This window comes from Cavia porcellus, unplaced genomic scaffold (assembly GCF_034190915.1).
Source record: "Cavia porcellus strain 051 isolate PalLab524CR breed Dunkin Hartley unplaced genomic scaffold, mCavPor4.1 scaffold_2, whole genome shotgun sequence".
Lineage (NCBI taxonomy): Eukaryota > Metazoa > Chordata > Mammalia > Rodentia > Caviidae > Cavia > Cavia porcellus.
Window position 1 is genome coordinate 39,619,767 of NW_026947485.1, and position 24,077 is coordinate 39,643,843.

Below are 24,077 nucleotides of genomic sequence, written 5' to 3' on the forward strand. Positions count from 1 at the left end.
GGCCTGCCAAGTGAGGCCCCCTCCCTGAGGAGAGCTAATGTGTACCTCTGCAAGCCAGGCAGGGGCACAGAGAGGGGCTCACAAGGGGTTTCATCAGCTGAGTGTGTGGGGCAGCACTGGCTGGGCCCCATAGCCTGTTTATAGCCTCGACTCACCACCCGCTGACCTGTCTCTGGAGACCAGGTTGTCTGGCTCCCACCTGAGGCTGCCTCTCCCAACAAAAGGCACTGCTTGTCAGCCACCAACATTAAGCATATCTAATGTGGGCTGGACTGAATCTGCCTGAACAGGTGCAATGAGCCACATTTAAAATTTTCTTTTTCTTGAAATCAAGGACATTACCATAGTCATCTGTGGTGATTCTGGGCTGGCCAGAACTACATCAGGCACTTTGACAATCAATGACACTAATTGTGGCTCTGACCTGGCTGCCAGGGACAGTGTGGTAGAGCAGAAAGAGCTACAGGTTGAATTTCAGCCCTTTCACTTCTAGCTATGTCACCTTGGACAGGTTATATAACACTTGGGGGGCTCCTTTTTTTCATGTATAAAACGGGGTTAACAATATTCTTACTAGGGATTTAAACAAATGTATGGAAAAGAAATACATGAAGGATAACTAGCATGGTACTGGTGTCTAATAGAAAATGAAAAAATCAGCTTCCTCTGCTGGTGTTTAGGGCACTGAGTGAATTCTGAGGAGTGCTGTGTCAAGTCGGAGCCCTATATATCCATCAGCCGGATCTCCATGCTGATCCTTTTGCTTCTTCCCTGAAAGCAAACTGACACTCTGCCTGTTGGAATCAGAACCAGTGGTACAGTGATCCTTAGAACCTCTCACCCCGCTCCCAGCAGCAGCTGGTCCTTGGCAGAAGTGGCAGGTGCAGCGCTGGGCAGGGACAGAGTGGCCCAGCCTACAGGGAGAGGGTAGAAAGCAGGCAGCTTTGCAGAGAGCAATAGCTAGCAGAGATGGAGGCTCCTGAAAGTGCCTGGGGTCCTTGGTTTTTGCCGTACCTCAGCTGGGGTATACCTACCTATGGCCTCTAAGACATACCACATAGGCTTAGATTTAACGACTTCTCTCCCACAGTTAAAGTTAGTGAATGTTTCACATTTAACAACTTTTTCAAGCTTTGATAATAATCTGGATCAACAAGGCAACGGAGCACCAATTCAAGCCAAATGAAGAGGAAGAAGACATACTAAACTGAGTAGAGGTACAAGTGCTCTATAGGGAAAAGCTGTGTACTCTAAGCAGAATGCTGGGGAAAGCAGGCCCATATTCTAGGCTCAGATTCTCCAAAGAGACAAACTGCCTATCAGAACCTAGCCTTCATCTTCATGTTTTATTCCAAGTTGAAACCATGATCTTTGATACTTTTTCTAAGCTGCTGTAACAAAATATCACCAACTAGATGGCTTGTAAACAAGAGAAATTTATTTTTCACAGCTCTGCTGGTTGCAAAATCTGAGATCAAGGCACCTGCAGGTTTCTCCTTTTTTTTTTTTTTTTTTAATCAGTACCAGGGATCGAACTCATGACTGCCTGCTTGCAAGGCAGGTGCTTATGCCACTGAGCAGATTTCTTATATGGGGGGTACCCTTTCCTTCACTGTCTCCCTGTGACTTCTCATGGGTGGAGGGCTGAGGGATCTTCTGGAGTCTTTTTTTTTTTTAATCAGTACCAGGGATCGAACTCAGGACCACGTACATGCAAGGCAGGCGCTTATGCCGCTGAGCTAAATCCCAGCCCCTGGGGTCTCTTTCATTAAAGATACTAATCCCACTCATGAAGGTTCTGCCCAACTCTTAATAGGGGACTAGGATTGTAACATGAATCTTGGGAGACACAAATATTCAGACTATAATCCTTGGCTATAGCCAATCTTCCAGACATTCCTGTTACATGTTTTCAGGCAACTGGTGGCAGAGTAAAACTAGCACTAGGTAACTCTGAAGGAACTTCTGTTTTATTTTTTGGTTTTTGAGACAGGGTCTTGCTACATATTCCAGGCTACACTTGAACTCTCTATATCGGCCAGGATGACCTCAAACTTGCCACAGACCTCCTTTCTCAGCCTTCCAAGTGCTGGGCATATAGATGTGCACCACAGGGGTGGCTAGTTTTTCTAATTGGGTTACAATTAAGAACATACACCTTAAAATAATTGGGAGGGCAGTGCTTCCAGAGTTTTACTGGGCTTACTAATCAGCGGGGTACGTTACAAAGCTGATTCTGTGTCAGGAGGGCTGAGACTGTAAAAAGGTTCAGGAGATGTCGAGACTGCTCATACCTGGGCCACATGGTAGCAAGGGGGCTAGATTACCCTAAATAAGGATGATCTTCAAAGAGGAGTCACTTGTAGCTGCACGTGGTGGTGCACACTTGTAACCCTAGTACTTGGGAGGCAAAGGCAGGAGGGTCACCGTGAATTAGAGCATAGATTGGGCTACATAGTGAGTTTAAAGCCAGCTTGGACTACATAGTGAGACCCTGTCTCAAAGATAAAAAGATCACTTGGAGGTAAAAGGGCACTGCCTGGTTGCAGCCGAGTTTGCAAGGGGCTGTATAGTCAGTATGGCCTCAGGTTGGACTATGGTACAATTTGAAAGGTTTTTCACCTAAATGTTCCTACTACTCCCCCTTAGGAAAGGGTTGGGGGAAGAAATGGATTCATTTAGTGCCCAGCCACCACAGTACACCTCTGCGTTCTTCAGATGTTTGGCTGAATGGGACAAAATCCTTCGCTGTCAACTGATAGGCAAGAGGAAGGGCCCAAGGTGGTCATAGAGCCCATTCTAAGCACTGTGGCTTAAAAAATAAAATCCAAAATGTGTAATTGTTATTGTAAAAAAGAGAGGAAAAGAAAGTGCTCTAAAGGATACAACTGCATGTATGTTTGTGTAAGATAGATAACCATATGACTGTTTTTGTTGGTTCATTGAACACAACTGTTTGCAGTCTCACTGTTTGAATGTCCACTTTGTATGCTTTGATACTGTGATTTGAGCAACTATTTCTAAGATGACAATATGTAATCTATTAACTAGTGATTTGTTTATTTTTTGAAATTCTGTATTACTGAGCTGGGCGTGGTGGCTCATGCCTATAATCCCAGCACTCGGGAGGCTGAGGTGAGAGGATCATTTCAAGTTTGAGACCAGCCTGGGCTACAAAAAGTGAGCTCAAGGCCAGCTGGAACTGAGACCCCATCTCAAAAAAGACAAAAAAAAACAAAAAAACAAAAAAACAAAAACAACAAAAAAAAGAAATTCTGTATTACTTGTACCTTTTTTTCTTTAAATAAAATTTAAAAAAAAAATAGTCTTTCACATGCAAACACCCATGATGAGATCAATCAATCAGAAAGAACTCCACAGAAACAGAAGTAAACAGGGGCATGCATGAAGCACCCCAGCCATTCTGCTGTCTCCTTAGACCCACTGCTGAGCTCCAGGAGCACCTCTGCTCCCACCTGGATTTAGTCACTGAGAGGTGTTAATTATGGAAAGCTGGCAGATTGGAGGAAGGGCAGGGGACTAAAGAGCCTTTCCACTTCATCAAGCTCTCGCATAGAGCTCCTGTCTGGGTCCACCAGTTCAGGGCTCCAGTTCTTGCTTCCTTGTCCTCTGGCTCCAGTTTGGGGTAGTAACAGCTTTTCACTGCCACAAGGGCCTGGGTACTTCACAAATTCTTGCTGGTTCTCCTAACTGTGCATTCTGTGCAAAGTCCCTTCATTAAATACTCTTCAGTTAAGGCTTTGAACATCCTGCTTACTGCCAGGACCTTGACTGATTAAAGTCATCTCTGAGTAAATCCCTTGAGAAATCACAAGGACTAAGCCACCAAGGCTCCCATGCTGATCTTCAGTGATTCCTTCTTACATGGATGGTGGAGGCACAGAACCTGACCCCCAAAGTACCCAGTTCCCTCCATTTTTCCCATGCTCAGAGGAGTTCCTTGAGATAGGGTTAAAAGACAGATCAACCCCTCTGCACTTCAGGGTGAAAAATCATATTTAAGAGCCAGGTGCTTTTGTGAAATCTGTGGTTGAAGGGAAATTGCTGTGTTGTTTTGTGTAAAGCAGCATTTAGCAAATAAAAAGCCACAAAGTCTCATGTAATTTGGTTGATATTTAATTACAAGGAACCCAGGTTCTTATACAAGGCAGGAAATGGGAGCCAGTGAGAGCCAGAAGCTCCCATAAGCCTTTCCAGCCTGAGTGACTGAGGCTAAGGAGATGGGGACATATGGGATACATGGGTGGGGTGGGGCCTCTGGCACAGTGTGTCCTGCCCAAAGGTGAGGGTGGTAGCTGCTGGGCATCTGCCCTCTCAGCTGGCCCAGGACTCTCTCTCCTGCGGTCGCATGTTGGGTAACACATACAGAGCCACAGCTGCAATAGCCAAGAATACCATAGGCTTCCACATCCCAGACATGTTCTGTGGGGACCAAAGAGAAACGGTGAATGCCCAGCCTTCTGAACCCTTCCCTAAGCCAGAAATCACCTGCCTGCCGGTGCCGGAGAGGGACACCTCAAGAACAGCATGGCTCAGTCTCTCTCATGACTGGTAGAGATGATGTAGTCTGTTTGTTCTGGCACGACAGGTACATGGCATGACACGGTGTGCACCATGTCAGGTGATGCCTGTGTTTATGCCCCCACTTCTCCCCACAGGAGCCACAGCTGGCTCCTGTACTGAAGCAAGTTTGCAGGCCAGACTGCAGATTCTCCATGTACGTGCAGGAGGAAAGTGAGGTGTCATAGCAAGAGAGCAGAGGGTAAAACCGGGCCTTTGGGAAAAGTGGGAGCACCTCATGAGCTTTATAGAGGGCAAGTGAACCCAGAGTTAAGAGGAAGGAAAGAAACTAGGAGTAAGCAGATTTACTGTGGAATGCCAACTATAAAGAGCAAAGAAAATCTCCTAAATTTGTAGAAATAGTTACTAAGGAGAATAGGAATGAAATGGAAAGCAAAATAATATCCATAAGAATTCATGTGAGAAAATAATTGAGAAGGAAGCTAGAAAAATGTTTACATGCTCAGATATTTATATCCTTATAAGCACTGCTAAAAATGTCAGTCTGATGCTCTTAAAGGAAGTAAGTGTTGAAATCCACAAATCCATAAATGTGAACTGGTGCACTTTACACTGGATTGGATATGTAAAGGGATGGTTTGGGTGTCCCAGCAGAGGAAGGAACAGGCTTCTAGAAAGTGCCTTCTTTTAGACTATGTTACTAAAAAGAGAGATAAAGAAAATCATGGTTTTGGACTTAACCAAGATACTTAACAAGTTTCACTGAAATCCTTGAGGCTAACATGTGCAAATAAAACTAGGATGACAAGAAAGCCTATTCTTTCTTTTCTTTCTTCTTTTTGTACCATGAATTGAACTCACAACCTCATGCTTGCCAGGCAGGCGCTGGGCTGCTGAGCTACATCCCTGACCCACGAAAGCCTATCATTAAGCAACTGAGGAGCTGATAAAGAAGCACCTTGTGAGATGATACTCTAAGTAAGATTCAGTCCTCATTTGTAACTTGGATATAAACATGGGAAGTGGATTTGTCACCCAGAGGAATGACGTGAAGTTGCAGAGAAAGAGAATGTTTTAAAGTCACAGGCTTAGATAAAACAAAAACAGAAATTCCGTAAAAGTTCACAGGTTTAGACAATGTTATATAATAGACAGGAATGGAAAATTCTGCCTTTGGACTCCCCAAAATTAAACTCGTATAGAATAGGAAGAGAATGCTAAATTAATGACATGATGTTAAATAGTAAAAGAGCTGATGAGATCTGAGGTTGGATCAACAGAAATACGGTAACTTCCTAATTACTTGGGGGACAACCAAGGAAAAGTGCTCAAAATGAGGAGACACAACAGGCGGAAACAGGATTAGGATATTATCTGTTGCTAATATTAAGCCCTTACAATCTGAGCCCCAATTTCTTGGCTGTATTCAGCTCTCCCTATACCTTAGTTTTATCTTATACAAATAACAATAGTAAGAGCTTCCTCTAAAGTTGCTGCAAAGATTTAATTAGTTAATATATGTAAAGTGATTAGAGCAGTGCCTGGCATATAAGATTCATTGTACTATATTTGTGTGCTCTTTTTGTTGATACAGCACTTTATAAAGTCCTTTATATGCACTAACTCATCTGATCCTTACAGAACCTCTGTGAGGAAGACAGGGCTTAATTATCCTTTGTTTACATTTGAGGAAACTGAAGTTCAGATGAGGCACCTTTATTTTTATTTTGCAGTACATACTGATTGCATTCATCATGGGGAGTTGGAACACATACAAGATAAGGCATTTTGCTTTCCCGGACAAAGCCTGTAAGCAGGAACAGACTCAAACAAGTTCTCTCCACCTATCAGCCACACTTTTTTTTTAAAACTATACTTAGCTACTTCAAGTCCTGCAGAGGAGCTACACACTGAGACTTAGCCAGAGCTCTGGGAATAATACCAGAATCTCCAAGAGGTCTCTTGACTAGCAGTTTCTTCCTCTCACTCTGATGGTACCTGGCAGTGTTGGAGTTGGCAAAATGTAGTGCTTTGGTTCTCATCCCATAGGGACGAAGACACTGCGGGTGTTCAGGGGAGGAACAGGTATCAGGAGACACCCTGGTCACTAAAGGAGCTAAAGGTTGTCATGGGAGAATAACTGGCATGCCTAAAAAGTAGAAGGGCTGCAAAGTAGGGGAACAAGGGGGAATGCAAGGAAGGGCAGAAGGTAAAGGCACCACTAGCAAATACTTCGGCCACTTCTGTACCCAGGACCAAGCCAATTATACTTCACTTGTGAAAACATGAGAAAAAGACAAAGGAGTGCTAGTGGCAAGGAAAGCACGAGACTACAGCCAAAACAGGACGAAAGAGAACAACTTTGAGTTTCAGAAGGCATGTGGAGCCCCCCAGGTTCTCCCTCAGGCTAAGATACCATAATCTGTCTCTTAAATCCAGTGTTCCATTGACAGATCAGATTTAAGTGAATTAGGGCCAACTGGGGCTGCCAGAATACATCAGTTTTGATTTCCTGAAAACAGCTGCATCTCTAGCTAGCACAAACTTTTCATCAATACCATATTTTCTCTTGGGAAGCCAATCACAATGGAATTTGACTTCCAAAAGGGATAAACAGAGAGCTATAAAATATTTCCTGGCATTTTATTTTAATTTTTGTGGAGACCAGAAGTCCCAAATAGAGAATTTTTGAGGAGAAAGTACATAATACAGTAGGGGTTCTGTTCTATTTCCTCAAGATGGAAGGACCTGTTTAAGCTCCCCTCATTCAAATACCCCTGGCAGGATCATAACTCTTACTATCTCCTCCCTCACCCACCAGGAGAGGGAGTGATTCCTTATTTTGCCATCTTGTGTAGAGGCAAGGTGAGAGCTTGGCTCTAGAGTTAAAGACAAAGAGACACCAGGCCAATCTTGCAGAGATGTCAGAAGTAGGCAGACAGCTTTGACAGTAGCAATAGTGCTGGGACTATTCAAGTTTTTCCCAGCCAAGGACAGAAACTCAAACCTCGCGTCTGGTAAGCATTCCAACTCCCTGTGAATTACATGCATCACAAAACATGCTTGAGAAGTTACAGGCTTTGCAGGAGCCTGAGGAAAAGACAGGGTTACAACCGAGTCCTGAGCACTGCCTTCTGTAAAATGGAAAAAGTAACGAGCAAGCAGCTGAGGGAGGAAAGAGGAGAGGAAGCCATACTTGTACCTGTGTTAGGATGACGTCTCAGCCCACCAGCACCAGAGCAGAGCCGATATGACCACCAGGCCTACAAGAGGCAAGGAAAAGATGGGGGGATCGGGGATAGGGGATGGCTATGTCAAATGAGAAAGAAGCATGAGGAGAGACCAGGAGATGTGAAGTGGTATGAAAAGATGCAAACACATGAATCCAACAGATAATGAAGGTGAGAAAACAAAGGGAAAAGAAAAAGAATCAAGATGTTAAAAACCAAGTAGTTAGAGCAGTAATCTTTCTTCTCTGCTCCTCAAGCCTCAAGGAGAGGAGAGAAGTCTTCCCACTGGAAGCTGCAGAAGCTGCAAAACTGAAAAGTTAAGCAGTGGACAGGTCCAAGTCAGGTGGTGAGGCCAGTTTTCTGTCCTGTTGTGTACCTCTGATATCTTGTCAAACAGGTGTAATCTGAGCCTCAACTTTTCATGTCGGTGGGAAAAATGAAGGCCCAGATGTAAAAACTTGGCTTTCTTAGAGGATATGTTTCCTGGATCACTCTAGGAAGAGCTAGTCTTTGGTCAGCCACCTGCCTGCTCTATTTTCCATCAAGTTCCGCGGTATTTTAAGCTCTGGCATTTTAGCCTCAGATACTCTAGGAGACTGACGCTTCAGCTGCGATACAAAATGGACAAGCTGACAATTGGGAAGGGCTAGTTCTGAGGCTGCAACAATCGTCAAGAGAGAAACTGAACCTGTAGGTAATAATGAATCTGCAGCTGAGCTGCCTGCAGAAGAGAGGATCCACTGGGCCAAAAGGACATAGAAAGGACTCAGTGGTGGCAGACTTATGGCACACATGCTGCAGCAGGCTGTGTGTTGTCACTGCGAGTTCCAAAAGGTTTGCCATCACTGGACCTGACTGTAAAGTACAAAAATCAGGTCTGACTTTAGAAATGTGACCCCAAAGGTCAAGAAAACTATGAGGCATAAGAGGAGCACAAAAAATAATAGCATTGGAAAAAGGTTCAGCTGCTGTCCTTACATTATGAGTAGTGGGCCTCTGTCACAAGTTTAACAGAGAACTCCATGTGGGATCCTCAGCCAGTGCTACAGACTGAATTGCTGAAAAACCCAGATATCTTTAGAGTTGATTGAGTAATCCCACAACAGACTTATAGTGAAGACCTATCCTGTAAAGTAGGACATACTCAGGAAGTACTCAGAGACCCCAATTAATCCCAAAGTAGGTATTCAGTTGATACCAGAACTTCTATACAGTGGGCAAATGACTCCTACCATCCTGGCATATACCCCAGAAGACCCTACTTCAATGTTTGATACAGCAACTAAAGGGACACAGCTATGGTTGGCAATGGACTAGGCAATGCTCCTGCCATAAAGATGGAAATTCTGACCATTGTTCCTGTCACCATATTCCCCACTCTCATGTCTTATGACAACAGAACCCAAAGGATGATACAAGTGTACAAAGAAGAGATCATTCCCGTCTCCACATCCCTAATAGCAATGACAAAGGTTAAACAGGGCACTGTGAGAAAACAGCACTGAGTCACTTTCCCAGGCTAACAGAAATGTCTGAAGAAGGCCTCATGCTGTCAAGGTCTTTGTGCAGTGCCAAGGAAAGGGCCATGGGAACCCTCTTGACGGAGGAAGGTAATGAAGGCTACCATGTAAATGAAAGGACACAGAACTTCAAAGACCCCACTCTGGTTCCTGAAGAGGTGGTCACTGTGAGGTGGTAACAGTAAATCAGTCTAAGGCTGCCATTTCCTTCAGACTGTTCTGTCCAACTCCTCCTCCACTCCCATCTTCCCTGAGAGCCCTACCTTATGTTCACCGGCCTCTGCTTCTGCAGAAGTTCATCCACTCTTCACAGAGCCAGCCCTCAACACCTAACATGCCTATGCCCAAGGCTTATTTCCTAATTTTAATTTTTTTTTTTTGAGACAGCATCTCACTATGCAGTCCAGGCTGGCCTTGAACTCACCACCATCCTCCTGCCCCTCAAGGGCTGGACTAGAGGTGTCTGCCACCATGCCCAGCCCATCTCCCAACCGATCCAGCTTCTAGCGGTTACCTTTTTGCTCTCAGAAATTTTAAGGGGGCTTTCCTCTGCAGTTTCAGGGGAAGAGTCATCTTCCTCCTCATCTTCATCATCTTCTTCCTTATTCTCCTGTTCTTTGTACTCTGTATATTCTTCCTCCTGATCTTGAGTTGACTTAACTTCCTTAGGATCTGCTGGTTCATTCCAGGACTCCTCCTTTGTCCAGGACTCCTCCTTTGTTTCTTTCTTTGTTGTCTCTTCTACCTCCTCCTTATTTTGCTCCTTTTTTTCTAGCTCATCTAATTGCTCCTGGCTGGACCTGTAGTACAGCACCACCTCCAGACTCTAGAGTGGAGGCAGGGGAGAAGGGGGGCCACTGTCACCTGTGAAGAATCTACCCTGCTCATAATGCTATCTCCTCAAAACTGTTTGAAGCATGCTTCTATGCTAGGGTGAAACACTGAAATCTAGAATTGCAAGCCAATCTCCCTGAGCATAATGTGGAGGGTACCAACTTGGCTCTTGGTGCCAACACATATTTGGCTATTAAGCCATTTCAAATTGCTACCAGGGCTAAAGACTCTTGGGCTCTGCACTTCAATTCTTACTTCCCACCTGTCAAGGTGACTCCTATCATACCAATCCTCTTTCACTTACTCTTACACAACTACTTGAAATTTCTTCTTTCTTCATTTTGTTTGTCCTTCTCTTGGGTATATAATTCAAGAACAGGGTCCCCTAAATGGGATTTGGTTAATGCAAGTAGTTCAGCCTACAGGTTGTATCCACTTTTTCTATAGCTCCTAGGAAGATTCTCAATTTTCTCCTGAGATGAAATTGTCTCAGAAACCTTCCTATGAACACTTCACCTAGGAGAAATTGTGGTAGCGATGACATTTCTTCCCAGGGCCTCCTCTACCTTCTTGTCTAACTGGCTGCTAAGATTGTCACTCACCTTTTTGGTCGCTAAGTTGCCCTTAGAACTGCATGGCATGGTCACCTGTTTCTTTGTAGTCCCATTGGCATTCTTGTTTGTGTTCTTATTGCAATTCTTTCCCCTGGCCTCTTTGCCAACAGAGGGCTTCTCTTTGAGCTGGCGGAGCTCTTCCTGGCAGCACTGCAGCTGCCCCTCTAGCTGCTCCTGTACTGCCAGGAGCCGCCCCTGCTCATCCATGCTCGCCTGGTATTGAAGCTGCAGGTCCCGAAGCTTGGTCTGCAGTTCCTTGATCTGTTGGTAGTGGGGGGCCAGTTACCCAGAGCTGGGCTCATATAGTCAGCCTAGGCCTTACTTTGGGGTTACTATTTCAGAAATATCCCTGCTAAATAGTTCATGAGGAGGCAGACAGTACAGAAAACATTAAACTTTGGAAAACAAGCTGCTTTAAGAGTTTTACAAATATCTTTTCCCTAACTTGAGGCATCTGAAGATTTATATTTAACATGATCAAATGATAATTTAAAAATATACATTTATATCTATAAATATATATCTATGCTACTACTTCCAAATCTCAAGGATTTATTATATAATTATCCTAATAGGAATTTCTACTTTACCCAATTCATTTCTCTAATAGGCACAACTACTCAAGGAAGTGCTACCTAAGCCTGAGTGTGACTGGGAGCCTATACCTCCCCCTGGAAAGAGAAGCAAGTTACAAACCCACTCTCTAATCTCGTGTTTTATCTTTCTTGGCCACTGGCAACCTTTTGTAATCCACGTGGTAGGTACTAATCCGTCTAGGTCCCTGCAAGCAACACTCTGTTGTCTCTCCCAGGTGCACACACAGTGACTCCCCACTGCTGTGAATCACTGCAGGCCAGAGGCAGTGTCTTCTGCCCTCTTCCTAGTGGACACAGAGCACTCTTCTTGACATTAAGAGATCCAAAAGAAGATCCAATAGCCAGGCATGGTGGTGTATGCCTGTAATTCTAGCATTAGCACTCGGGAGGCTAATGCTAGGACAAGTTTAAGCGCAGCCTGGGCTACATAATGAGTTCAAGGCCAGTCTGAATTACATAGAAGAGCCATTTAAAAGAAGGAGAAGGAGAAGGAGAAGGAGAATGAGAAGACGAGGAAGAGGAAGAGGAGAAGGAAAAGGAAGAAGAGGAAGAGGAAGAGGAGGAGGAGGAGGAAGAGAAGAAGAAGAAGAAGAAGAAGAAGAAGAAGAAGAAGAAGAAGAAGAAGAAGCAGAAGCAGAAGCAGAAGAAGAAGAATTAGAAGAAGAAATGGCCCTGTCCTTGCTTATAACCTGGCAGGATATAAGATAAATGCACACAAAATAATAAATGAAAGTTGTTAAATGAAAAATATAGCTCTGCAGAAGTACTCTAGGACACAAAGCAAATGAGACAACAAAAGTGGCAAAGAGAAAAAGGAAATGAGCACAAAATATGAGAGAAGTTGGAATGACCAGTGCCTGGCTGTCAACAACGAACACCTAGCCTTCTGGTATTCAGTGTCCCTACTCTGCCGCTCTGTCATTGGTCTCTCAGAAATGGCCATCACCTCCTACAGCTCGGGGAGAAGCTCTGCCTCCTTGCTAGAAGTTACCTCGTTCTTGTCGCTGTGGGGGACTGTGGGCTTCTCAAGATTTTCCATGCACTCCTTGAAATCCTTTTCGCAGGTATCGATCTCTTCCCTCAGCTCTCTCTGCCTGTCCAGAAGCTTGTTCATTCGCTCTTGCAGTTGGCAGTGTTCCTCTTGGCTCACCTGGTACAGGGCCTGCACTGCCTGCAGCTTAGTCAGCACCTTGGCCACCATTTCCTCAAAGTTCTGTGGAGGGTTGGGGAGCAATGGCAGCACCCCAAGAAGTACCTGACCTCTGCCCCACACTTTGCTAGGCCATTTTCTGGAAACAAAACAGTTATTACCAGGATCTGAAGCTGCCCAGGGGACACTATTTCTCCCCATAAAGAGCATCTTACCTGTGATTAAAGACCTCAGCCCTAGGCCTCACTCTGTGGGAGAGGCCAAGGCTTGTGGTCAGAAGCCATGCTCACTTCCAGCAGTTTCCCAGGTCAGCTCTGACGCCACTCTCTTCTCACTCCTGTGCCCTTCCCCTGGTGATGTTTGTCTTAAAGACAAGACCCCCTCTTCCCTTGCCTGATCTGTCACCTGGGATGGTTACCTCTAAGTCTTCAAGCTCAGCTGGGGCCTCGTCAGCACCGCTGTTGATGCAACTCTTAAGACAGTTGTCAGAGCTGCCTATGCTGCCATAGCTCTTCTTATAGGTGATGCTGCTGCTGCTGGAGCAGTAACTCTTCTGATAGGTCTCACCAGATGTGATGCTGTCATAGCTCCTGAGGAAGCCCTCACTGCTGGCCTGGGTGTTAATATAACTCTTGTTACAGCTCTCGTCATCAATAGTGCTGCAATAACTCCTGTGGAAGTTCTCACTGCTGGCACAGGTTTCCTTGTAGGATTCAAGACTTGTTTTTATACAGGAGGATTGCGCTTGGAGCAGCTGCATCTCTTCTAGACAGAGCTGCAAATCGGCCTGAAGCCTCCTTCGCTCCTCAAGGAGCCGCCCATGCTCCTGTAGCAGCTGCTCTTGTTCCTTCTGGCTGGTGACATACAGATCCTGTAGAACCTGGAGCTGGCTCAGAAGCATCTTGGGCTGCCAGAGGTGGGAGTGGAAGACACAGCTCTTACCTTACGACACTTTAGCTCTCTAGGCTGCCTGACTTGGGGCAGATGCCTGTATGCACACCTATGCCTCAGTCTCACTGGGGCCTGTCTATGACTCAGCCTGCAGTAATGGGCATGTGTCAGCTTCCTGCTCATTTGGGATAATCTGGCCAGGGCAGATACTCTTATGATTTCAGGGGTCCCGTTTCTGTACTCTGGTACACCTCTCTCCTCTTGGAGCAGTGTAGAGTGGGCCTCAAGAAGATCCCGACTCCCTGAGTTACCTCCTTCTTAATCAAGGCTACCCATTATCCTATCTTTTTCCCGCTCCTTAAGGCTAAAATTAGCCTCAATCTTGAATGTGGGCATATAAAGAATTGTTTCTAGGGGAAGATACAGACTCAGAATCAAGGTTTTATTACTATTGGTCCCTGTATCTCCTGCCCAGATCCTGAATCTGGCTCATGGGCATGTTTCCCAGGTTTTTGGGCCTGCATTCTTGGCTGCTGTTGCTCCAGGTGAGATCTGATCAGTTAAGGAAATATCTTATACCTGGTTCCCCGTCTCTATGTTACCCAGGCTTTCAGCCTGGATATCTGATACCCCTGGAATATGACCGAGTCTCAGTTTAGGTTTCTGCTATTACTCTGTTTGTCCTTGTTCACATTAATACCTGAATGAGTAGGTTAAGGCTGTAGTACATCAAAACTGTCTATCTGCTCCTCCTTGCTTTCACTGAATCCACAAATCAAATTTACCCTACTCCCCAACTCTGAATAGACTTGGTTGGAAATTTCTGCCCCTGCCACCTCATATGTATGACTTCCTGGTAGTACTAGAGATTCATGGATTTTCTGGTCTGATTCCCCTGACCTGGCTCTGTTACTGCCACCATAGTTCTAATGAATGTAGTGTGGTCAGTGTGATTGTATATGCTAGGAGCATACATTTCTTTTGGAGTGAATGGATCCCGATTTGCCTCATATGGAACATCAAAGGTTACAACCATCAAAAGTTTGAAAATGAAGAAATTACATCCCTCTTCATAAGAATGACACATTTAGAGTTAGTCCAAAGGATTCTAAAACACTAAACTGATCTTATATCTCTTGAAAATGATATGCCAATAAGATTGGATCCAGTGGTCAGATTACAGACTTCCAGGCCACCCGAGCTCTGTTCTAGGTGCTCACAGTACTGCAGATGCTATGCCACACTTTAATGGAGCCCATGGTGGTCCTGGCTGGTGAAAGGCAGGACTTCTGCTCTGCCTCTGATCTAACATGTCTTCCTAACTCTTACCCTTCCATTCCCTGAAATGCTGTTGTGCATGGGAGGTCCCTTCTTCTTGCTATGGTTACCTTTTTCTCACTATTTGTGGACTTAGGCTGTTTGGCATCCTCAGGATTCACCAACACTTCCTGGAAACGAGACTCTTTGAAACCTTGCAGCAATTTGTGTGCCTCTATTTGTTCCTTTAATACACTCTCTTGCTTCTGCATCAGTTTTCTCTGTTCTTCCTGCATGTCTTGGTAGAGGATTTGTAGATCCCACAGGTCTTGTAACTTTGTACACAGTTCCTGACTCTGAATACAGTGGACGGAGGAGGAAGGAAGAATAGCAGTTAAAGGGAAAGCTCCAGGTCCCTCCTGTGTCACATCCCTTTTGGGCACTGTCCCTCCAAATCTCTGGCTTCTTTGTACAGCCCTCCTGAGGACATAGGGTCTTCCTATGGAGACCAGATAGTTAAGTATCAATGATCTCTTGGACCATGTTAATGTATTTTATAATTTACAAAATGCTTTCAGGTGCATTTCCTCCAGATGGGCTAAATATCTAAATATAAAATGCTGCAAAGATTTCAGAGTATGAAATATATTTTAAGGTTTTAAAGCCCTTATGAGGAAAACCCCGAATCAGCTCTGTGGGGCTGTTAGGTATGGGGAGATTTATGGGAAAGGAAGGAATCATTAATCAAGAAAGGAAAATGTTTAATTCCTACCCATTTAGTTTTCCCAGGGACAACCACATCTGAGAAGCTTCTCAAAGTAGCCTCTCTGAGACCAGTGGCTATGTCCTGGTTATGGGTACCTTATGGAAGATGCCACTTTTGGGCTGTGGGAATGTAAGCTGGTGCAGCTCCTCCTGTAGCTGGCCCTGCTCCTCCTGCAGCCTCCTCAGATCCTCTAGGAGCTCACACTGCTCCATCTGCAACTGCCCGATCTCTTTCTGGCTGGCCTTGAACTTGTCCTGCAAGTCTGTCAGCCTGGACAGCAATGTATCACACTGTGGAGTGGGGGGTGGGGTGCAAAGCATGGTTACTCTGTAAGGTACTCTTTTTTTTCTTTTTCCTTTGTCTTTTTGAGACAGGGTCTACTATGCAATTTAGGCTGGCCTTGAACTCATTTTGTAGCCCAGGCCATTCTCGAACTCACCATGATCCTCCTGTCTCAGCCTCCCAAGAGCTGGGATTACAGGCATGCACACTATGCCCAGCTTGTAAGATACTCTTGAGCAGGGATGGTGGTGGTGGTGGTAGAGTACCTGTGCACTCTTCTGCCTCCTGTGGCTCCCAGGGTCTCCCTCCCCATTCAGTTACCTTGGACTGATCATCAGAAGCAGACTAGGCTTCCATCCTAAAGGGGAGCCCTATGGGGTGCTTAAATTGTCAGTTACTGAGTTCTGAGCTCCCTCTGTCAGCTTCTTTGGAGGATGACTTTAGAGGCAGTACTACCAAATACCAAGTACTACCAAAGAGGCCTTTTCTTTGGAGTATTATCTTCTCACCCTGCAGGAACTCCAGCTCTAAGACACACACACACACACACACACACACTCTTTCTTTTATTTTTGCTACTTTCATTATTGTGAATTTCAGATCTAATTATGTTCCTGTTCAATAAGGGCTTAATTTCACTCTAATATTTCCCATTTTTGTTTTCCTAATCATCTCTTAAAACCTTTTGAAGTTCTGGGCACACAGTTCAGCAGTATAAGCGCCTATCTGTTAAGTGCAAAGTCCTGAGTTCAGGACTTTTTCCCGACACCAAAAAACCAAAACCAACCAACCAAACAAAAAACCCTTTAGAAATTATGAGCTATTGCTGAATTTGGGTTAAAATTGAACTATCCTATGATTCAAATAACCAAGTTTTCTAATAGCAAATGAACCTTAGTGCTGCTCTGTGACCAGGGAAAAGGCTGGCTTTGTGTATGACTGTGCTTCTCTTTTCTTAGTTTTTCCATTAGAAGAGGAAGAGATGGGCAAGTTGCAGATCCCCTGAATCCTTAAATTGAATGCATGGAGAAAGAGGGAAACATAAGCCTGGCACAGAGGCAAGTAGACTGTAACTTTTTCAATCCTTTATCTCCTGAAGGCCTTTCCCTACACACCCAGGCTGCTGCTGACAGAGGCGGGAGCCACTGAGTACTCTGGCAGAATGTTGCCACTTCTATCACCTCTTGGGAGTCTTGTGTTTCTTCTCCAACATGCTTCAACACCTGCCCATTTCCTACTGGTAATCAGGGGCTGAAAGTACCAGCAGGGTAAATGATAATGGCCTGCATTTTATATACCATGGAAAAAGGAAAAGTAAATAAGGCTTTATTTATCACCACCATGATTCATTACTAAACGGATACGAGGTTAAAGTAACATTCTGTTCAGTTTGAAGAAGGCAAGCCTACAGAAGTTACTTCCAGTCACAAAGTAAGTCCTGGAAGAGCCTACAAGTGATGGCAAACATGCTACATGGTACATGGTACACATGCTACAGTGGGCTGTTTGTATCACTGAAAGCTCTAAAAAGTTAGCCATCATAGGCCTAAGTCCTTCTACTCAATCAGCACTCTGGGCCCATAAAAAGAATACATACAGTCTGTCTCAGAAAACTATCTCCAAAACTTTCTGGTTCCAACAGTAACAGTTACACAAATGAGCCTACATATATGTGCCTCTCCATGAATACCAGATACCTCTACAGTTGTAATATGATTGCAAACCACATGGGATCGAATGGAAAAAAACAATCCAACAGGGCCGGGGATTTAGCTCAGTGGCATAAGCACCTGCCTGGCAAGCGTGAGGTTGTGAGTTCGATCCCCGGTACAAAACAAAAAAAACCCCAAACAATCCAACATTCGACGGATCCAGATGTACTGGTCCCACTGTGGCTTTGGCTTTAAGGCAAACTATTTGAGGGTTAGCAGCACATGGCTCTGCCTATTTCTATGCTTGGCTGGAGGACTTTGCCTCCCGCTCCACCCTTCCTTCCTCTAGAGCAGATGCCAGGAGTGCTTATTGCCCTGCTCTATAATTACCTTATTGGCACATGTTTCCTTCTGTTCAGGACAGGGCTGGGTGGTCTTGAGCTGTTCGAGCTCCTGCTGGTGCTGCAGAAGGTCCTGCCCGAGCTGGTCATACATATGCTTCTGATACTCCAGTTCATCCTTGCTAGCCTCGTACAGCTGCTTCATTTCTTGGAGCTGGGCGTGCACCTCTGCATTCTGGGCAGGGGAGGAAGGCCTGGCCCTCACTCCAGGGACCCCTACTGCTGTGCTCTCTCATCTCAGGAAGGGACCAGGGATCTGTCCTCCCTGCCCTTTCCAGCCCCTATTTTATTCCAGCAGGGGAGACACAAGATGGACCTGTCCCTAACAGACTTCAAACTCAGACCTTGTGAAGCTACCCTTTTTTGGAGGGTAGGGAAGCAAAGGGTTTTTCTTTACAGACTAATTTTCTGACCTGAAAAAAAGGAAGCTTTGAGCAGCATGACTCTCTGAGACCAGTTTTATATGTGCACCTCTTTGGTCTTCTCAACAGCAGCTCCTCCACAAATTCCCACCAGGCCCACTCTGTGCTCACCCTACGGGAATTCTACCTGACCACGATCTCCCTCACCTGGCCCTCCTTTTACCTTCTCATCAGATTCCCGCAAGGAGGCCACCAAGTCCCGGAGGCACCGCAGCTCTGCCTCGTGGCACTGCAGCTTCTCCTGCAGCTGACAGTGCACGTCTAGCAGCTTCTCCTTCTCACCCATGACGTTCTGGTGCTGGATCTGCAGCTTCTGGAGCTGGCAAAGTAACTCCTGTGTGCAGGGGGTTAGGGTAGGGCTGCTGTCGTTAAATTCCCCTCTCTTTTTCAACTTCTCTGTTGCTCGTGACCTACAGATTTACTTGTCCCTCCCTTTGCCACTTCTCACCTGAAGCAGCTGGGGTGGGGGTGGAGGGCTGAGAGTCTTTATTATTTTGGCTTTCTGAGGCTGGAGTTCACTATGTAGTTCAGGCTGGCCTTGAACTTAGAGCAAGCCTCCTGTCTCAGCCTCCCAAGTGTTGGGATTACTGCTGTGTGCCACCACACCCAGTGTAAGATTCTTTACTTTTGGTGCTGCCCAAGTGGCAGCTGGAGTGATTTTAAACTCTACTCTTCTTTACCTTCCCCAAAACCTCAGACTGGTGGTCTTATCACTTTGGTTGTTCCTTCACCACTGGTGCTGTTACCTTTTCACTTTGGCTCTCCGTGATTGTGGATTTCATAATTTTGAGCTGTTGGAGCTCACTCTGAAGTTGTACCTGCACCTTCAAGAGCTCATTCTGCTCATCTTGGCTAGCATCATACTTTTGCTGCAAGGCACAAAGCCTGGTCTTCAGCTCCTCGTTCTGTGGGTAGAATGATTATTCTCAAGAAGCAGCAGAGCCCTCTCCAGATCAACTTGGTCCTTTCAGGTTCAGACTGCTTGAGAGGCCTGGGTCTATGGTATGGTCTCTTCAGCAAGGTAGACACTTAACAATGAGTACATTTCTAGAATGCCATGGTATGTGGCCTATAGTAGCCTGGGCCTCTGGTTGTAGGATGAACATCAGCAGAGTTCAACCTCCCCTGAAGAAGAGACTCCTAATGAATAGGACCTCTGCCCTCCCAGGTGCCTCCCCCAACAGTGTTTACCTGGACAGTGCTGGAAGTTTGAAACCGAAGCACCTCATTCTGGGCACACTTGAGCTCCCTCTGAAGCCGCTTCTGCTCTTCCTCGCTGATCTGCCGATGATGCTGTAGTTCTTGCAACTCACAACACAATTCTTTACACTGTGCAGGAAATGGAATGGGGCTGGTTTAGCACAGGTGCCATGTATACTGTAGGAACAGGCTTGGACAAATTCATTCTTCTGATTGAAATATAGTTACGTATTGCCTCCCAACATGGATACACACTAAGAAATGCATCCTGAGGCTGCTGAATCATTGTAAGAATGTTGTTGAATGTTACACGAATCTAGATTAACTTGGTGTGACCTATGATATATGTACAATAGCCTATTGCTCCAGGAGCCAGGATGAGCAAAATAGCATGAGAGTAAGTCAAGCAGATAAAGATGCAATCAAGAGGCTCAATGAATAAGAAATCTATGCAGTTGCTGCCACTGTGACATAGTATACTGCTTTTGGTAAATTTTTTTGTTTTAGTAAGTAGGATTATACCCTAATGATAAAAGCATAGTACATACAGCAACCTGTAGCATAGCCATTTATTATCATATTGTCTTAAATACTGTGCATAAGTATATATACTATGTTTTACATGACTGACAGCACAGAAGGTGTGTTCACATCATGCATCACCACAAACATGTTAAGAAACATGTTGCACTACAACATCACGAGATGACAGGAATTCTTCAGCTTCCTTATAATCTTATGGGACTGCCACCATATATACTATCCAGTTTTGGCCAAAGTATCACCATATGGCACATGACCAAATTTACATCAGGCAAGCTAGCAAGACCCTAGAGGGGTCTTGTGCCTACCATAGGCCTCTGTTAGCCTTGTGCCTACCACATGCCAGGAGAAGATGAAAGAGCGTGGTGAAACAGGCCTCCCTACTCTCCATGGTCTACCTTATTCTGCATGTCGTGCATCTGCTCCTCAGCTCCCAGCAGCTGCTGGCGTAACAACTGCACTCCAGGATCAGGCTCCAGGAAATCCATTTCTGAAGTCTGAGACTCTGATGATATCATACTCTTTAGTGTTTGGGACTCCAGCCACCTCTCTGTTGCTCTTCGTGTCCTGTAACACAGAACCCAGAGTTACGATGGCAGCAGCTCTGCCTGGTTAGCACCAGCCAAGTGAGTTTGGTGTTGATGCCTTCAGTTTAGGCCAAAGAGGTAAGTAAGGGGCCTTTAGTTGTGCTTCAACTTTCAAATAAAAACGTTTAGAAAATGACAGAGAGTTTTTGGCATCTCAGGTGCAGAAGTATGCGTGGCTCTGGGATACCATAGGATTGCGGGTCCAATTGGTTTTAAGGTTGTGCCTGGTGTCAAGCCAACTCCAACCTGTAGGCTCTGTGCCACTAAACTCAATGGTGTCTGTGCAAACAGGACTCTCAACTGACCTATTCAAAGGCACAGCCAGTTTAGATTTGCCCTAGGGATGCCCTGGAAGGGACTGGCTCTCTGGGAGCAGGAATACTCCTGGACCCTGGCCTCTGTCTTCCAGGGAGTGCCCAAGGGCAAGTCCATAGCATTCTGTCTCCTGGCTGTACCTCTCACTCTCCAGCTCCGCCAGCTGCTTCGAGAGGCTGCTGTTGCTCTGCTGCAGAGCCTGGTACTCCTCATTCAGAGAGTGGTAGCGATCCCGCAGTTGCTGCAGTTCTTCTACAGGGTACAAGCAGAGAGAGATGAGACCTTGGAGGGGCCAGGCAAAGGCACTGATGACCAGCCCCCAGTTTTCCTGCCTAGAATCCCGAGATCAGAAGATTGACTACTTCTCTTTTGCTGGAGACAGAAAAGAGATACTAGGGAGCCATAGAAGACGGGTCTCAGGAAATTCCATGGTACAGAGGCTTTGCTTCTATTAGAAGCTGCCCATCTTCTCTTCTTCCCAGAAGATGGACTCTGGGCGCTCATCCTCAAAGCTCCCACTGAAGCAAGGTCTTGAGCTCAGGAGCTCTTGAGGGTTTAAATAAGTTTTGGGTTTATTGTATTTAAAGTTGCCACTTAACTGTTCCACTGAATTGATTTCCTCCTATCATGATTTTAGTACAAAAAACTGAGCAACATGAACTGCCAATAATATAGTGCCAGAGCCTGCCTTTCAAGGCAACCCAGGAATGTGAGCTTTCTTTTCTTCTTTTACTATCATACCAAAAACACTGGTCTGATATGGCCACGTATCTTTTCTTTTTTTTTTTTTTTGGCTGTACTCACGACCTCATGCTTGCCAGGCAGGTGCTTATGCCGCTGAGCTAAATCCCCAGCCTGGCCAAGTATCTTTTCTATAGCCTTTTGTCTGCTGACAGAAAAGCCTACTCCAACTAGACTCAATCTCATCTTCAAGCACAGAGGAGATCTGGTAGAAATACCCCACATATATCCCTAAGTAACAGTCACCAATTTTTTTCCCCATTGTTTGGGATTGAACCTAGGATGTTTACACTAAATGACTTCCCCAACTACTTTTTTATTTTTTTTTATTTTGAGACAGAGTCTTGCTATGTTGCTAAGTTATGCAGGCTAGCTCAAACTTGTGATCCTCCTGCCTCAGCCTTCAGGGTGCTGGACTATAGATGTGTGCCACCATGTTCCGCTACCAATACTTTTTAATGTCATGATGATACAAACATCTACATATTATATTTTCATAATTAGAATCACGTCTTTTAGAACATTAATTCTACTGACATTTAAGAAACATTAACTTGGGCTGGGGATTTAGCACAGCGGCATAAGCACCTGCCTTGCAAGGAGGCGGTTGTGAGTTCAATCCCCAGTACTGATAAAAAAAAAAAAAAAAAAAAAAAAAAAAAAGAAACATTAACTTGGGGCTGGGGATTTAGCTCAGCGGCATAAGCGCCTGCCTTGCAAGCAGGTAGTCATGAGTTCGATTCCTGGTACCGATAAAAACAAAAAGAAAAAAAAAAAAGAAACATTAACTTGCCCTAATTATAACATAAGACCCATCTTACCTGCTAGAAAATTCGACATCCTAAAAGTCACTTTGTTGTTGTTGTTTTGTTAGATACAGGGTCTTGCTGTGTAGTTCAGGCTGACCTCAAACTTGTGATCTGTCTGCCTCAGCCTCCTGAGTGCTGGGATTATAGGCATGCCTGGCTCTAATGTCACATCTAATGTCTTTTTTATTCCAACCATAAGTCTTTAGAGTACTGCAGATTCCCAAAGAAGGTAGGAAGCTAATATTTATTTATTTATTTAGCGGTACTGGGGATTAAACTCATGACCTCGCGCTTGCCAGGCAGGTGCTGCTTATGCCACTGAGCTAAGTCCCCAGCCCCTAGGAAGCTAATATTTAATGAAAACCATGCCAATTATTAGTTTGGATGATTTCAGTCTTGAATGGGCATTTCATTTAATTACCAAAAGAGCCCTTTAAGGTTTTCTTTTTTCTCTAAATAAATTTTAAAAGTTTTACAGTTATAAAAAAGCTACAAAGGTAGGATAGTTCCCTGGGAAGACACTCAGTTATCTTGATGCTAAAATCTTATATTGGCATGATGCACTTGTCACAACTAAGGAATCAACATAAGTACTTTACTATTACCTGAACTCTGTATTTTATTTATTTATTTATTTAGTCTTTTCGAGACAGGGTCTTGCTATGCAGTTCAGGTTGGCCTTAGCTTACTTTGTAACCTAGGCTGGTCTTGAACTCAAGATGATTCTTCTGCCTCAACCTCCTAAGTGTTGGGATTACAGCTGTGTACCATCACATCCAGCTTCTACACTTTATTCTAATTCTTCTTCAATGAGATCCTTCAGCAACTTCTGTACCAGGATTCTATCTAATTGTAAGGTTTTATGAACTAATTTGGGTTCCGTATTTCAGAGATGGAAACAGGTTCAGAGAAAAATAATAACTTAAGTTTACCCTGTTGAGTGGAGCTGGGTTTCTGAACTGTTTCATTCCGGCCAAAGCCTTTCCCATATGCTGGTCACCCTCTCCCAGCACCATCAGTCCAAAGGCTTTTCTGAGAGGCTTGATACAGCTAGGAAAACTTGCAATTCTTTGATTCCTTGTTGGCTGCTACCTCTGATTGACCTGGCCAAATATAGGGCCTCCATCATAGCCAGATCATAAATCTAGCCCAGAGCAAAGGCAGACTCTCTGATGTCATGGATCCTAGCAACTAGCTGAGAGTCTTTCTGTCTGAAAGCTTTTGAGTACCTCATGCATTACTAGAAATAACCTCTTTTCCTCTCCAGCTGTCTTATGCTCTGATTTGTTGACCCCTAAAGCTTCTACCATGGGGAGAGCTAAAGAAGACTAAGAATTTGCATCCTGGGACTCAGAAACAGGGCTGAAGTTTCTCCCTAAAGTGGTCCAGGAAAAGTGCCACAATGACAGAAGAGTAGGAAGTTTCCCAAGGTGACAGGCCTTTCTACGTCTGCCCCAAAACTGGATACTTTCCCAGGACGGACTTTGCTGTAGATAAACCAACAGTACCCATTTGCTCTCTGGCAAAGAATCCTCATGGTACAGATTTTCTCCATGGTGCTATTTCTTATAAAACTATGGTTTAGTTATGTAAAAGCTGGGGATGTTTTAATCTCTTACAGTCTTAAATTCATCCTGGAATTCTGTTTTGGAGGTTTCTAATAAATAATCTAACACTACCTTCCTTCTATGGATAATCTTTTACCTCCTTCCTATCTATGATCTC

General features: G+C 44.8%; 1 protein-coding gene across 18 annotated transcripts in view; it reads right to left on the reverse strand.

The window, feature by feature from the left end:
- Positions 1 to 4,121: 4,121 nt before the first annotated feature.
- Positions 4,122 to 24,077, reverse strand: part of Ccdc136 (coiled-coil domain containing 136) — a 29,410-nt gene continuing 9,454 nt past the window's right edge. For 3 of the 18 annotated variants that reach the window (XM_013158337.3, XM_013158338.3, XM_063241064.1), the window contains 13 exons: positions 20,943 to 21,054; positions 20,299 to 20,467; positions 19,349 to 19,486; positions 18,904 to 19,062; positions 18,321 to 18,491; positions 17,725 to 17,910; positions 15,496 to 15,690; positions 14,766 to 14,990; positions 12,905 to 13,393; positions 12,328 to 12,549; positions 10,729 to 11,001; positions 9,807 to 10,118; positions 4,122 to 4,443 (listed from right to left, as the gene is read on the reverse strand). In XM_013158337.3, coding sequence (XP_013013791.2) covers positions 4,336 to 4,443; positions 9,807 to 10,118; positions 10,729 to 11,001; positions 12,328 to 12,549; positions 12,905 to 13,393; positions 14,766 to 14,990; positions 15,496 to 15,690; positions 17,725 to 17,910; positions 18,321 to 18,491; positions 18,904 to 19,062; positions 19,349 to 19,486; positions 20,299 to 20,467; positions 20,943 to 21,054 — 2,759 coding nt within the window. In that variant the 3' untranslated portion in view covers positions 4,122 to 4,335. Of the gene's footprint in view, positions 4,444 to 7,744; positions 7,852 to 9,806; positions 10,119 to 10,728; positions 11,002 to 12,327; positions 12,550 to 12,904; positions 13,394 to 14,765; positions 14,991 to 15,495; positions 15,691 to 17,724; positions 17,911 to 18,320; positions 18,492 to 18,903; positions 19,063 to 19,348; positions 19,487 to 20,298; positions 20,468 to 20,942; positions 21,055 to 24,077 lie in introns of all 18 variants that reach the window. The other 15 variants (XM_063241030.1, XM_063241033.1, XM_013158339.3 and 12 more) reach the window with 15 other exon arrangements.